General features: G+C 41.8%; 1 protein-coding gene across 5 annotated transcripts in view; it reads left to right on the top strand.

The window, feature by feature from the left end:
* LOC126424750 (CLK4-associating serine/arginine rich protein) overlaps positions 1 to 16,662 on the top strand; it is a 178,788-nt gene that overhangs the window by 76,422 nt on the left and 85,704 nt on the right. For all 5 annotated transcript variants that reach the window (XR_007576206.1, XM_050087471.1, XM_050087470.1 and 2 more), the window contains exons 10-11: positions 6,147 to 6,215; positions 12,308 to 12,568. Coding sequence is in view for 4 of the 5 variants with exons in the window: in XM_050087471.1 (XP_049943428.1) it covers positions 6,147 to 6,215; positions 12,308 to 12,568 (330 nt within the window). In the remaining variant the exon portion in view is untranslated. The remainder of the gene's footprint in view (positions 1 to 6,146; positions 6,216 to 12,307; positions 12,569 to 16,662) is intronic.

Here is a 16,662-nt window from a genome sequence, read left to right as displayed (position 1 = left end):
TGAAAGTATATATTGCATTTTTTGCTGAAAAACCCTTCTGGAAACCAAACTGACATTTTGTTAAAACTTTATTTTTGCAAAGGTGTGAAGCTACTCTACAATACATTACTTTTTCAAGAATTTTAGATAAGGCAGTCAGAAGAGAGATTGGGCGGTAGTTGTTGCAGGGTGTATACGACCCGGGACAACTGGGAAAAACCCGGGAATTTTTTCATCCGGGAGAAAACCGGGGAATTTATCGGAATTCCGGGAATTTTTCATTGTTTTAGCTATCAGTTAAATTTTTGTAATTTTGATTCTCTAGCAAAGAATGTTATTGTATCCTGCTACTGGAGAATGATACTGCAGCAATAAAATATAAACGAGAGGGATAAAAATAAAACTTTAGTGGCAAAGGAAGTGTGCAATTTACAACAACAAAAAACCGTGCACACACAAGCCTCTGCAAATAGCAAAAATATGCCAAAGGCCGTAGGGCGCAGACTGTAATTCTTCGTAACAATAAACTGCTTGCTATGAGCATGACGTCACAACTGTTCACATTAGGTTCGTTTGACCAATTGCCAGTGGTCTGTTGCGCATGCGCATTTGACTCGCATATTAAGCTGTACCTTCTCCCGCTACTTGAGGTTTGGCTGTTAGCTGTATCGGTAGTAGCAGCAGCAAGCAGCCAGATGCAAACGAGAAAAATTTTTCTCGCGCGCCCTAGCTGCCAGATTCACGCTTGCACAGAGTTGTCTGAATTGTAGTGCGGAGGGGGTTAACCTCCACGTGACTCGTGTTTACGTTAAGTGATTTCGCTGCTTCTTTTCGTGTACAGCTCCCACGTCAAATGAAAACAAAACGGATTTCTGTGGCCGGGAGCTATCAAGTGAACTAAAATACATTCACATAATTACAGAGGGCAAAAATATATCATTAATTTCAGTTTTCTGATTTTACTTTATTTCCAAGTTAGTAGCAGTCAAGCATTAATCGCCTTGCAGAACAGTGAAGTTATTTTTGCAAGTTTGCTAAAGAAATTTGGCTTTATTAATCTTTCCGCCGAGGCAGTCATTTTATTTGAAAAGAAGTGTTTCATTCTACAGTATTGGCTAGTTCGAACTGTTCGCTGAATTTCAAGTGCAATTTCAAGTGCACATTATCATCTTCTGCCATATATGGCATTATGCCATAATAAAGAACCAAAAATGAAATTGTAGAGTACTGGTACTCCAAGAAAATTTGCATCCCAAGAACCACACTGAAAAGCTTAATATCAGATGGGACCTACTTCATTGTGAATCTGGAAAAAGCCAATTTGCACTTCAAGCCGAATTATGCATTTTAGAATGGTTTACGAAATTCCGATGCTCTTTGGAGTATCCTCTGATGCACTGTTTCTTTTATGGTGTAATGTAAGCTCTCTTAGTGCTTTATACACACAAACATTCAGGTTTCCTACACCACCGCAGTTGCACACGCACAATAATGCCTGTTTTATGGCGCTCTCTGGCAACTGGTAAATCGAACCTATTTCTAACAGTCTCCGAATAGTATTGCGAACGGTAGTTAGAAAAGTGTTACTTTCAAAGTAAATTTCTTTTTACGCAAGATGAATTATGTTACGTGTGAGAAAGTGGGATGGATATCTAAATCACAGAGCGTTCGAAACTGAACAGTTTGAGGACCAGCCACTTACAAGAATTTCGAGCCGAGGCATTTGTCATAATTTTAAATTTACTGGCACATTTGTGTGATGTGTCTTAAGGTATAACACACGCAAAAAAAGATCAGTATTACATGTGAAAGCTTAGCTTATGTTGTAGCGTGTTAATCTTGGAGACTAACATTATATGTGAAAGCTTAGCTTTTCTTGTAGATATACGGTATTGTGTATATTAATGTAAACCGTTAACTTTTCCTCTTGGGTGTTCGGGCTATGTAACCAGTGATCTTGCTATTGGCTGACTATAACACGTCTCTTATGCTCTGAATAGCTGCTGTCGTCAGCTGACGAGATCTTGTGGCTTGAGATATGACTTGCTTACAAAAGGACATCGCAACCTCGGTTTCAACGCTCCGGAAACTAACCCGCTGTGTTTGGTGCAATTCGAATTTATACTTTCGTAATACGAAAATATACAACGTATATGTTGCTGCAAATCAAAGGTCTTTCCAAAACTTCTCTCATTTTTTTTTTTTATTTTTTAAATTTTTTTTATTAAAAGTCCCTCCAAAACTTCTTTGCCCCATCTTTTCTTTTTTTTCCGGGAAGTTCTATGCGATTGCATAAAACGTTAACCATTCAAAGGATTGATAAGTTTTACAGTTCAGAGGGAAACTCTACAGAAAACCTACTGTCACTTAGCACAGAAAAAGTGTATTTTCGCCCGGGAAAAAGCATATTATTTAAACGGGATATCCGGGAGAAATCAGGGAATTTTTTTTCCTTGTCCCCGTATACACCCTGTGTTGACATCAGATGTATCCCCTTTTTATGCAGTGGTTTAACAATGGCATACTTCAGTCTATCTGGGAAAATACCCTGTTTCAGAGAGCTGTTACATATGTGGCTAAGAATCCCACTTATTTCTTGGGAACAAGCTTTTATTATCCTGCTGTGTCCTCCCTACCAAAAAGTCCTCAGTCCAGTCACAAATTTCACTTTATACTCCACATGATTGTACGTTGTAGTCAAATGCTTTTCGGGAACCGAGAAACACTGCAGCTACCTGTTTGTATTGATCCAAAGGTTTCATGAGAGAAAAGTGTGAGTTGTTTTTCACGTGATAGATGTTATACAAATCCATGCTGGTTGACATTGAGGAAGTCATTCTGTTCAAGATACATCATTACCTTTGAATTCAAATATGTTCTAAGATTCTACGACAAATCAGTGTCAACGGTATTGGACAGTGGTTTTGTGGATTACTTCTGCTACGCTTCTTGAAGAACTGGGCACGGTTTTTGTTCGAGGGGTTTACAGTAGAGTATAGTTATAAGAGAGGCCAACTCAGCCATAAATTCAGTGCAGAATCTGATACAGATTCCATCAGGCCCTCGAGATTTGTTTAGTTTTAATGATTTTGGCTGTTTCTCAATACCACTGACACTAATACTTATTTCATTCATCTTTTCAGTGGTATGAGGATTAAATTGAGACAATTCACCTGGCGTTACCTTTGTAGAGGAACTTTTGAAAATGGAGTTAATCATTTCAGCTTATGCTTTGCTATCCTCAATTTCAGTTTCTATGTCATTCGCTAGACACTAACTTTGTTCTGTGAATGATCACTTGACAATATTCTGCTATGGTAGTTATTGAAGGCGTCTATCATTGCTCTCTTGACAGCCACATGCATTTCATTCAGCATCTCTCTATATGTAGCTCAACGCTTTGTTTAACACCTGGTATGCAGTAATCTCTGTTTCTTTAAAAGTTTGTTTACGGTGACTGACTGCCATGGAGTTTCCCTCGCTGTATGAACTGTTCTATTGGGCACATATCTATCCAGTGCGTGGTAAACTATTCTTTTATACTTGAGCCAGAGTTCCTCTACATGCTCCTGACCTGTGTTGGTAGTTTCAAGTTCCTCATTGAGATATGACACTCTTGATTTTTTATCTAGTTTGTTCGTTTTAGTTGTCTTTTGTACTTCAATAATCATTGTTGCCATGACAGCGTCATGGTCACTGGTTCCAGTTTTGATGTGGACATGCTAAAAGATATCAGATCTAATTGTTGCCAGTAGATCCAATATATTTCCATCATGAGTGGATTTCCTGACTACCTTTTCTTGGTAGTTTTCAGAGAAGGCTTTTAGTAGAGTTTCACAGGACGTCTTATCATGCCCACTACTAACAAAACTGTAATTTTCCCAATTAATTGTTGGATTATTAAAGTCTCCACCAATGATTACTGTATAATTTAGGAACTTATGTACGAGTAAAACGTGGTTTTCCCTAAAGCTTTTGGTTACGTTAGGAGATGAGTCTGGTGGGTGATAGAAGGACCCAATTATCATTTTATGCCCACCCCTGATACTGAATCAGTGGCTGCTGGAATAGCCTCTTCTTCATGTTAAATGAGGGCCCCAGGCACACACCGGGTGCACCTTTTGTCTTTCCTGTCCCTTGCTGCCATTTCTCTAAGAGGTACCCTCATTTACTGTACGTTTGAACTGCCGATGATTAATAGACCCCTACCCTTTTGCGATTGCATTCTCCGGAGACTGGACAAAATGGTTTTCTCCAAAACAGGTGACCCGACTCCCAATTGCTCAGTTTCAGCAAAAGGCAGTACCTCAAACTTGTTGCTTAGGGGGATCAGTACAATAACAAGAGTCCTCTCTGGTCCACTTCCACCTTGTGCAGGACACCTAGATCTACCATTGACACGCCGCTCGCAGTGTAATGGATGGGTAATGAAGATCCTGTATTTCCTGCAGAGGAGACATGATCCACAGGAGAGGATAATACTTAAGGTACCTCTGGTACAGTTATCAAAGGTGGACAACATTTGGGAGCTCTTCCAACACACCAGTTCAACTGCCAGTCATTTGACAATAGTCAGGGCGATTTCCATCTGCTTAAGAATGTCAACCAACTCATCACGCGTTAGAGAACAGCAGTCACAGTGCAGCTGCATTTTGGCTGGTGCAATGTTTTACAAGGCATTGAACAAATAACTCTTAATTAAGCTTGCTGATAATCTTTTAAGCTGATGAGCTAAAAAGTTGCTAATTCCGTATAAGAACTGAAGCAAGTACACAGAACGAGATTTCTATTAATGCATCACAAAAATCTATGGTAAAAATTACTAGTGCGCTAAAACGTTTTGATATTAATCGTAGTTATTAGCAAACTCGAAAACAGAGTTAATTTATTATAAATGCAGATAATATATAGATCTACTACTCTTTAAGGGAAATTAGATGTAATGTTATATACTAGATCAGCAGTCGAGGGTCAAATGACCACTTGGTAGAACCACTTACAGTGTTACTGTGTGACAGTCAATTGTACTGTTTTAAAGGAGTGGCTAATATGTTTTACAAGGCATTGAACAAATAACTCTTAATTAAGCTTGCTGGCAGAATGTCGACGGGATCCGGCTGCATACCCGGAAATTATTAGAATTAGAAAAAGAGTGACTAATATTTTGTCTGAGTTTGTGTGTAAATTAAAAACATGAGTTTGTGTGTAAATTAAAAACATAAAAGGATGTAGAAAAGTAATTTTAATCTGTTGCTATAAATTTGAACAGATCACCTACTGTTGCAACAGCAAATAAATTTACTGTTGTAACTTTGCACTAGTGCTCAAGAGTAAATGAAAACTTCAAAAACTGTGAACATCAAAGCTAAATTTTTTACTTCATTCCCATTATGTTAAATTCCTTCTCTTTTACTTTAAAAAAAGCTGTTTTTGAAGGTATTTGTGAATGCTATGAAGATCTGAGTCCTGTTCTAATGTGCAGGGTTTTTATAAATTAGTCATACAAAAATAACCTTTAACTGTGAAAATGATAAAAAAAACTTACAGAAATGTTTGAGACAGCAGTGAATGCAATATATCTTCAAGTTTTATTTACAAATTTTCAGTGTGGCCTCTTTTTTTATAACACACAAATGTCTCATCTGTAATCAATATACTGCCATATCCTACGAGATACATAGCAAGTTTTGATGAAACAGTTGCACCAATTAATAACAGTTTGTCTTTAGGTGGTGGGTGCAATATTTTGTCCTGAATTGTCTCTGAACTGTAGTAGCAGATTTGGATTCGTGAAATCATAAACAACACTGTGCATGCTCTGCACTGTTATGTGTCACCATGATGACTGTTGAAATAACTCATGTGTGCGTGCCATCTAATGGTAATTTCAGAAATGAAATGTATCAGGCGGGAATAAAACTTGAAGATACATTGCATTCATCGTTATATCAAACCTTTCTATAAGTTACTTGTTGTTTTCACAATTCAGGATTACTTTTGTATAAGTAATTCATAAATACCCAGTATACTTGATATTCTGATTTCATTTGTAGTCTCATTTATTGTTTACATCTCTCAAGTGGTGGAAAAGTTAACGTTTTAAGGCTTTAAATACAATTTATGAAAGAGCGGCATATGTACATTTTTGTGGTTCATTTATTTTATAGATCTCATTCTCGGGAACGAGATCGCGGCAGGAGGGGACGTTCACCCTACGGCAGTGACCGACATTCCAGGTTTGTTCTTAGAGTTCTCAGAGTAGATTTCTATTATTTTTTTTGTTTCCTTTAATGTCATTCATAATGAATACTACAGTAGGGAAGACAGCCATTACAAAAGTAGTAATATTGGAGATCAGGAGCTCTTACAGAGAAAATCATATGAATACCCTCACATATACACTATGTGATCAAAAGTAGCTGGAAACTCTAAAAAATATACAGTTTTCATATTAGTTACATTGTGCTGCCATCTGCTGCCAGGTACTCCATATCAGCGACCTCAGTAGTCATTAAGACATCGTGAGAGAGCAGAATGGGGTGCTCTGTGGAACTCAAGGACTTCGATCGTGGTCAGGTGACTGGGTGTCACTTGCGTCATATGCCTGTATGCTACATGACATTTCCACACTCCTTAACACCCATAGATCCACTATGTCTGATGTGATAGTGAAATTGAAACGTGAAGGAACACGTACAGCACAAAAGCGTACAGGCCGACCTCGTCTGTTGACTTCCAAACTGCATCAGGATCCACTGTAAGTAATATGACAGTTAGGTGGGAGATGAGAAAACTTGGATTTCATGACAAACTGCCTATTGGCTTCTGTATCGGGTTCTTTGGCCAATGTTCATCTAATGATTTTACTGACGTTTCGCCAGCACGAGTGGCTGGCATTGTCAAAGCTTCACCCTCCATTGCCGGGGTGAACTGGAGCCGAGCTCGCGGCGGCAGGCTATATGTACCTGGCGCGCCAATGTCCAAGGGCTTCTCCTCGGTCATTTCCGGTGCAGTTCTCCTCTTGCTACCTGTGATGGTCGTTCGCTGCAGTATGGGAAGGCAGGATCTGTTTACCTTAAGGCTTTCCTCTTTCTTGCTGAAACTGTTAATGTGTTTTTGTATTTCTACAGCTTCTCTGAACAAGCACATGTGATAGTGCCTCTCTACAGCCAGAACTTCCCTGTGGGCAAATTTTGTTACGTGGTCGGTCTCATTGAGTGCGTGCTCTGCCACAGCCGATTTCTCCATCTGCCCCAACCTGCAATGTCACTTATGTTCTTTGATCCTGGTGTTGATGGATCGTCCATTCATTCCGACATAAACTTTTCGGCGTGTGCATGGTATACGGTATATTCCCGACATTGCAAGTGGCTCCCTTTTCTCCTTTGTCGATCTAAGACACTCTTTTATCTTCCTTGTCGGTTTGAAAATTGTCTTTACGCCATGTTTGCGGAATATATGGTGGATTCTGGTCAATTACAAACTTAATGTTGTCGGGCACTAATACCCCTCGCTTTATTTTCCCATATTAAGAAAACAGAATTACTGACAAACTTCAAAAATTCAAACTCCCATATGGGATTTCCCTCAAAATACATATAATGAAAACAGTTGCCCAATAAGGGTGACTTAATGACACTTCAAGCTCAGATCCAGTAACATAACATGATAGAATCACTTACATAAAAAACTACAGCGGAAACACTGATCTTTAAAAATGAATGTTCACGTACTCAGACACGTTAATACAAGACTACTAGAAAGAGCTGCGCAAGGAACTCAGCAGATGCTGTACAAATTGAAGTTTAGCCAGTTGCCAGTGGCTAATATTTAAGGAAACAGGTTCGTTTAAGAATGGATTACATACAATATATACACTCCTGGAAATGGAAAAAAGAACACATTGACACCGGTCTGTCAGACCCACCATACTTGCTCCGGACACTGCGAGAGGGCTGTACAAGCAATGATCACACGCACGGCACAGCGGACACACCAGGAACCGCGGTGTTGGCCGTCGAATGGCGCTAGCTGCGCAGCATTTGTGCACCGCCGCCGTCAGTGTCAGCCAGTTTGCCGTGGCATACGGAGCCCCATCGCAGTCTTTAACACTGGTAGCATGCCGCGACAGCGTGGACGTGAACCGTATGTGCAGTTGACGGACTTTGAGCGAGGGCGTATAGTGGGCATGCGGGAGGCCGGGTGGACGTACCGCCGAATTGCTCAACACGTGGGGCGTGAGGTCTCCACAGTACATTGATGTTGTCGCCAGTGGTCGGCGGAAGGTGCACGTGCCCGTCGACCTGGGACCGGACCGCAGCGACGCACGGATGCACGCCAAGACCGTAGGATCCTACACAGTGCCGTAGGGGACCGCATCGCCACTTCCCAGCAAATTAGGGACACTGTTGCTCCTGGGGTATCGGCGAGGACCATTCGCAACCGTCTCCATGAAGCTGGGCTACAGTCCCGCACACCGTTAGGCTGTCTTCCGCTCACGCCCCAACATCGTGCAGCCCGCCTCCAGTGGTGTCGCGACAGGCGTGAATGGAGGGACGAATGGAGACGTGTCGTCTTCAGCGATGAGAGTCGCTTCTGTCTTGGTGCCAATGATGGTCGTATGCGTGTTTGGCGCCGTGCAGGTGAGCGCCACAATCAGGACTGCATACGACCGAGGCACACAGGGCCAACACCCGGCATCATGGTGTGGGGAGCGATCTCCTACACTGGCCGTACACCACTGGTGATCGTCGAGGGGACACTGAATAGTGCACGGTACATCCAAACCGTCATCGAACCCATCGTTCTACCATTCCTAGACCGGCAAGGGAACTTGCTGTTCCAACAGGACAATGCACGTCTGCATGTATCCCGTGCCACCCAACGTGCTCTAGAAGGTGTAAGTCAACTACCCTGGCCAGCAAGATCTCCGGATCTGTCCCCCATTGAGCATGTTTGGGACTGGATGAAGCGTTGTCTCATGCGGTCTGCACGTCCAGCACGAACGCTGGTCCAACTGAGGTGCCAGGTGGAAATGGCATGGCAAGCCGTTCCACAGGACTACATTCAGCATCTCTACGATCGTCTCCATGGGAGAATAGCAGCCTGCATTGCTGCGAAAGGTGGATATACACTGTACTAGTGCCGACATTGTGCATGCTCTGTTGCTTGTGTGTATGTGCCTGTGGTTCTGTCAGTGTGATCATGTGATGTATCTGACCCCAGGAATGTGTCAATAAAGTTTCCCCTTCCTGGGACAATGAATTCACGGTGTTCTTATTTCAATTTCCAGGAGTGTATTTATATATCTACCAGCTTAACTTGCCTTGGTGGAAGGTAGATAAATATTTAACTTTGGAAGGTGGTATGTGAACAACTCCCGGTAGTGGCCAGGTTCTTAAACACTGCCAGGCTTAGACCTTGGATGACATACCACTCCCCAACAAGGCGCTGACACAATCAAAGGTTTTTGCGCGAATCACAAAGACATTCCATTAACTCTGAAACATAGAAACACTCGGCAGAACCTATGACTTGATATATGGGTAAGTGTGTAAAGGAACACATTACACTACTGACAAATTTGCAACTTTGACCTTAAGCATTTTACACATTGACAACTGTATTAATAGAGTGCAGGCTTTGAAAATGCCAACATAAAATAATATGTTTACAAGGAACACAGAGCACTAGTAAAACTTCTGAGAAAACTTTCAAATAATGGCCACCATTTAACTAGGCCAACTGAACTCTTCCACACCATCTTAAAGTTTGACTATGAAAGTCTCACCATAGTAATAAAATTTAACTGCCTCTGAGTGTGTCGGTCAACAAAACACAATTACAACCACTTACTTCATATCACGTACACAATACGAAGGGAACGGGTTCCACAGCTTCTCCGCTTCACTTAAAATTTTGTTCCCAGGTAAGTCGCACGATTTGTATCTCCAAGCTGCCCATATCGCCAAAACGCCCGACCAATTTCGCACCATCACAAATGACGGGCATCATGCTCATTCGGCAGCCGTTGACACTCGTCTCCCAGCGAATCTCACGAGATCTCGAGGGTTACCCATCGAAGGCTAGCAATCCAATTGTTTCGCCCACCAACCCGGAAGATAAAGACACGTGAAAAGCAATGATAGCTTAGCTCAACCACAATCGATCTCAATGATACATGAGCAAAATAACACTGGTGCCAGCTCGCCGCAGCTCAGTCACCACAATCTTCCTAAACTAGTTCCTAAAAAAATTTAGTCATTGTCTTGCTAAGTTATTACTGAAAAAATGCAATTGTGACAGAGCAAGTTTAAGGAAACCTTGGGCAACGAACATCAAATTATTTTAATTTTGCTACTCAAAATTTGCTGCTTTTTCTTCCTCACTTTTCAGTGGCGACTTAAAACTCTCCTTCTATTGGTCACATAGGACTGATATATTACAGATCTATTCTAACAGTTTCGGCGACAAGAGAAGCGGTGCAAAACTGGATTGCGAACTTCACACTTCTCTTACTACAGTTGACTTAGTTGAAACGTTTAGCCGATCCCTTTTTAGCCGATCCCTTCTCTGGATATGTGGCTGTGTCAATATCCACAACTTCTTCTCCGAAGAAATAATGCTGGTTAGAGGAACTAAAAAATGCTCTCTCTCTCTCTCTCTCTCTCTCTCTCTCTCTCTCTCTCTCTCTCTCTCTCTCTCTCTCGAAATAAGCATACAAGTGGTGGGTTTAATAACCACCAGAAATTCAAAAACAGGTCTTGCTTCTAGCAAGTGTAACACGAAGATTAAGTCAGAGTCTCTAGACACATCATGGTTCAATTGTCTATAACAATTACAATTATTCAACGACCATGGAATATTACGTATTTACTCCTTGCACCCTCCTTACAGGTTCTATGGCACGAGCAGCTAACTCTTGTCGGCGTCGCTAGTCTGACGCAAATCCTGTCCTCCCACGACTAACGTCCATCCTGCATACACAGACATGTGTTGCGCAGTAAATAGGCTCTCTCTCACACTTATCTTTAAAACATCGCGTGTTTGAGGTGGCAGAAGGTCGAGTGGTTCCAGAATTTACATGGAAATTCTTGACTCGCTGCACTATGTGCTGCAGAGGAAATGCATTGTGGTTGGCACTGCATCTGATCTTTTAAGGAGAGTGAAGTTTCTCTCTCTTCCTTTCATTAATGCATTACTGCACTGTAACCATCCTCCCTCCCTACCATCAGCCAAGAAATACTTACCTTCCTGATCAAGTAATGAACACGGTTTGCCTCACTACCTCTTTTTGTGCAACATTTGGATAAATTGTATGTTCACCTAATGAAAAGCTGTCATCGGTCTAAAGACTGGTTTGAACACCACAATGACTTATTAAACTCGTTCTTATTGGAGGTGGAGTGCCCTTGCTTTCTTTTGACCTATGAAATGATTTACATGTGCAGTTGTAGGAGGACCAACTGTTTAATGTGGACACTGAACTGTGTTGTAGCTCGGCATTTTATATTTATGAACATAGCAAGCCGTGAAAGAATTGATAAGTGACAGATGCTAGAATGAACGGGGTTCAAAGACCAGACCTCTGTATCCATAGTCCGGCATGTAATCAATGAGCCACCAAGAAACAAACGTCTTCCTCATGTTGAAATGTTTTACATTTAAGACGTATTTTGTTTTTTATATAAAAAGTTTTTTCAGTGGGCATTCCCAAAATATTACACTGAAAGGTTTTTTGAAACTCATTATTGAACTGTGTAATTGTAGTAGGAAAAGTTCTGATAGAATGTAAAGGAGCATTGTGCGTCCAATATGCACTGTAGGTGTGTGTGTGTGTGTGTGTGTGTGTGTGTGTATTTGTACTATAACTAGAGAAATGATTTATTCCGAAAGCTAGCAAGTTTTCTTTCTTTTTTGCGTGTCTCTGTCGATGACTCAGTGCTTCTGCTTTGCTCGTGAATTATTTATTGTGCTCTTTTGAGTTTATCATTGAGGTGGTTGTGAAATTGAAAGTCAATAGTTGAAAGTTATGTTGACCATATGGGTTCATGTTTAGCAGAACGGTAATCCTTTATTAGAACAACAGCTTTATATCCTGACAAAATGATTTTACATTAATATCTTGAGAATGTAATAACATTTGTTACATGCTCTCTAACAAAATTATAACTTCTTAGAATTATGACCTATTCTTAAGCAGTAATCACACTTTGCTTACAGATATATCACTGTAAAATATATGTTAATTGCAATTGAGCATAACCTATCAAAGATGGTATCATTAAACATTGTCTGCATTGTTGTTCACCTCGGTCTCCTTTTTCAGATCGAGGCGAACTCACCGCAGCTCGAGCAGTGATCGATCTCCCCCACCGTCGGGGCGCCACCAGGTGGGCGGCTTCAGTGCGACTGATGGCTCTAAAAACAACGGTCAGCAACAACAGTTACCACAAGGCCATCCTGTCATCAACAATCAGCCACCAGTAGCTAACAGTACTGCAGTGCCGGCCACAGCTGGTGGTTCACAGACGCCTCGCAGGTCGACTTCCCCCACTGTCGCCAAACCACCTCCGCCACCTATTCGTAGGTAAGTTGATGTGTAATAGACTCTTACAATGTGTTCTTTTCAGGACTTCCCTTATGCTGAAGGCTGCTTGTCCATTGGACACTATAAGAATCTGGGATTTTCCACTGTAAGCAGTTTCGCACAGCTGTCAGTTTGTGACCAGCATCTGTAGGCAGGTGATTGTAACATTACAGCGAGTGGATGCTGTGGGTATAGGTTACTTTTTTGACACTCCGTATCTGATGAAGTGTCTCGTGTAAATTGGTAAAAGAAAATGAACGTAGTAGCTAAAGGAAATTGATGGGAGAAGCCTATCATCTTTGTGAGGATTTGGAGAGCAGCCTCCAGAAGTTCTTTGATTATTGCTGTATGCATCTGCAGAAGATGCACTAAACTTTTTTCCAGAGTAGAAGCAGACATTGCAAAAACATCTAATTTAAGTGGAATGTTAACAAAGGTGCTTATTATTTTGTGGAATGAAGCATATGCTCTTAAAACGTACATGATGGCCATATCTTTATTCACAACTTGGGCCATCAGAAACAATATTTCAAACAATGGAAAATCCAGGACGTAATGTTAACAACACGAGAGAAGGAAAGTTGCTACTCACATATTGCAGAGATGCTGAGCCGCAATAGGCACAATAAAAAGATTTACACGATCATAGCTTTCGGCCATTAAAGCCTTTGTCAGCAGTAGACACACACACACACACACACACACACACACACACACACACACACACACACACCAGTGCATGATGGGAGTGGCGACTGGGTGGGGGTAAGGAGGAGGCTGGGGCAGGGAGGGGGAGGGATAGTATGGTGGGAGTGGCAGACAGTGAAGTGTTGCAGTTTAGACGGAGGGTAGGAGAGAAGGTGCGGAGGGGGAAGTGGGGTAATTAGCGGAAAGGAGAGAAATAAAAATAAAAGAAATTAAAAGACTGGGTGTGGCGGTGAAATGACGGCTGTGTAGTGCTGGAATGGAAACAGGGAGGGGGCTGGATGGGTGAGGACAGTGACTAATGAAGGTTAAAGCCAGGGAGTTTACGGGAACATAGGATGTATTGCAGGGAAAGTTCCCACCTGCGCAATTCATAAAAGCTGGTGTCGGTGGGTAGGATTCATATGGCACAGGCTGTGAAGCAGTCATTGAGATGAGCGGTGTCATGTTTGACAGTGTGTTCAGCTACAAGGTGCTCCACTTGTTTTTTAGCCACAATTTGTCGTTGGCCGTTCATGCGGACAGAAAGCTTTTTGGTTGTCGCGCCTGCATAGAATACAGCACAATGGTTGTAGCTTAGCTTTTAGATCACGTGACTGGTTTCACAGGTAGCCCTGCCTCTGATGTGATAGGTAATGTTAGTGACCGGACTGGAGTAGATGGTGGTAGGAGAACGTATGGGCTAGATCTTGCATCTAGGTCTATTACAGTGGTATGAGAGCAGGGGTTGTGTAAGGATGGACGAGTATATTGTGTAGGTTTGGTGGACGGTGGAATACCACGGTAGGAGGGGTGGGAAGGATAGTGGGTAGGACATTTCTCATTTCAGGGCACAACGAGAGGTAATCGAAACCCTGGCGGAGAATGTAATTCAGTTGCTCCAGTCCCGGATGGTACTGAGTTACGAGGGGAATGCTCCTCTGTGGCTGGACTGTGGGACTTTGGGAGGTGGTGGAAGACTGGAAAGATAAGGCATGGGAGATTTGTTTTTATACAAGGATGAGAGGGTAATTACGGTCAGTGAAGGCTTCAGTGAGACCCTCGGTATATTTAGAGAGGGACTGCTCATCACTGCAGATGCGATGACCACGGGTGGCTAGGCTGTACGGAAGGGACTTCTTGGTATGAAACGGGTGGCAGCTTTCGAAGTGGAGGTATTGCTGGTGGTTAGTAGGTTGGATATAGACGGAGGTACTGATTTAGCCATCTCTGAGGCAGAGGTCAACATCTAGGAAGGTGGCTTGTTGGGTTGAGTACGACCAGGTGAAGCAAATGGGGGAGAAGTTGTTGAGGTTTTGGAGGAATGTGAATAAGGTGTCCTCACCTTCAATCCAGATAGCAAAGATGTCATCAATGAATCTGAACCAGGTGAGGGGTTTAGGATTCTGGGTTTTTAGGAAGGATTCTTCTAGATGTCCCATGAATAGGTTAGCATACGGTGGCGCCATGCGGGTGCCCATAGTCGTACCGCGGGTTTGTTTGTAGGTAATGCCTTCAAAGGAGAAGTAATTATGGGTGAGGATATAGTTGGTCATGGAGGCTAGGAAAGAGGTTGTTGGTTTTGTAACGCTACGCTACTGCGCACGATACTTATTAAAGCCTGCACTAAGGTAAGTTGACGGGCTTCACCTTATAAGGAAGGATTTTGGTATATATGTTGACTGCGTGTACCTGAATGGAGGCAAAATCAGACTTCCACCCACTCAGTAACAACAATGATACGTCAAGCAAGTCTGTTGTGCAACTACACGTTAGGACGGACAAGAAACGACACAGCAGATGCCTAATTAGGCATTAACTGAGTTTCTTCTCTGTACAAGTTGCTGTACTTTCATACAAAACAACACGTAATAACACTGCATAATATGGTAACTTTTAGAACCAGAAAATCTACTGAACTAATAATTTCACTTTCTGTACTAATATTGACGAGCCATAAATACACAACAATACACTATAATGTTTACTACAAACTTCGTACTGTCTATTGATCTGATTAAATTCGGGCATAGGTTACCCTAGCAATAGCACTTTCGAAACACACATACAATGTCAATTTTGAAAAGGGTAAAACATTGATAAATTTAGGTTTTATATTGACTTTAACTTTGCTGGTCAAATCAGTTCAGTTAAGCACTCAAGATTTCCAATAGGTGAGTTACTACTTTTTTTAGCTTATTTCCTGCTCATTTAATTACCATTTTATCTGCCTCAAATAATTAAACTTCATTACTAAACCAATTTCAACATTATCTTCCAACTTTGCCAGACCTATATATTCATTAACAACAAAGTTCTTTAAACATCATTCTAACATAGATAGGTCTGCAGGTAAGTATTATTAACATAAACTTTAAATCTTCATTTCGGGACACTCGGATTGCACAACATGTGGAAAGGATCCTGTCTAGGTTAGTGATGAGGATAATTAAATGATAGGACAGTTCTGGTAAAAGTTAAGTTGTTATTGAACAGTAAGGAACAAAAGTAACACTGGTCCACACAAATACAGTACTAAAAGATTCAGTCTGTTCGTATCGATGCGGCGGTTGGTGGGCGGCGAGATGGCGAGGCGCAGAGCACACATAAAGCGTCGCAATATTTTTCCATTTAGTGCCTATGTAATTTTGCCATGCTGTATAGTCGTCGGAAACGGCACATCCGAGGCTCAATTAAACTACGTCTTCCAGGAGAGCCTCCTCGATCCAGAACATGTTACTTAGACCGATGCCCAACTCCGACTACTACTGCTGAGCCCGTTATGCCGTGCCGTGCCCGTGTGCATTTTCCCGTGCTTGCCTGCCATCCACCTTTTACCGCTCCCCTACAGACAGGGTATTCACCAAAGGTTTTGCATTCTACATATCCTAATACATTGCCTACGTATGGACCAGGCGCACAATTACAACTTTAACATCTTACAACAGTTTCAACATTTCTTACATTTCCATTTTGTTATAATATTGCTTGCAATTTGACATAAACATTAATATTCACATCGAAAATTGTTTACAGTTTCTTTAACATAATGACATGAAAAGAAAAAAGAAATGAAATCAGAACATCGCTTACACTAATTTATCGACAATCAGAAGAAAAAAAATATTATATGTACAGTTGTTGTTGTTACAGTTTGGAATCCATAGGGTGTCTGGAAAGGTAGTGTTCGATAGCAGTAAGGCCGTGGGCATTAGGAATGTTAGTGTACAGGGAGGTGGCATCAATAGTGACAAGCAGGGCACTGTGTGGTAAAGGGAGAGGAACTGTGGAGAGACGGTTGAGGAAATGGTTGGTATCTTTTATATAGGAGGATAGGTTCCGGGTAATAGGTTGAACGTGTTGGTCTACGAGAGCAGAGATTCTCTCAGTGGGGGCCGACCACAAATGGG

Source organism: Schistocerca serialis, chromosome 10 (genome assembly GCF_023864345.2).
Source record: "Schistocerca serialis cubense isolate TAMUIC-IGC-003099 chromosome 10, iqSchSeri2.2, whole genome shotgun sequence".
Lineage (NCBI taxonomy): Eukaryota > Metazoa > Arthropoda > Insecta > Orthoptera > Acrididae > Schistocerca > Schistocerca serialis.
The sequence above is the reverse complement of the archived record's forward strand: the minus strand, read 5'-3'. Positions and strand labels throughout refer to the sequence as shown.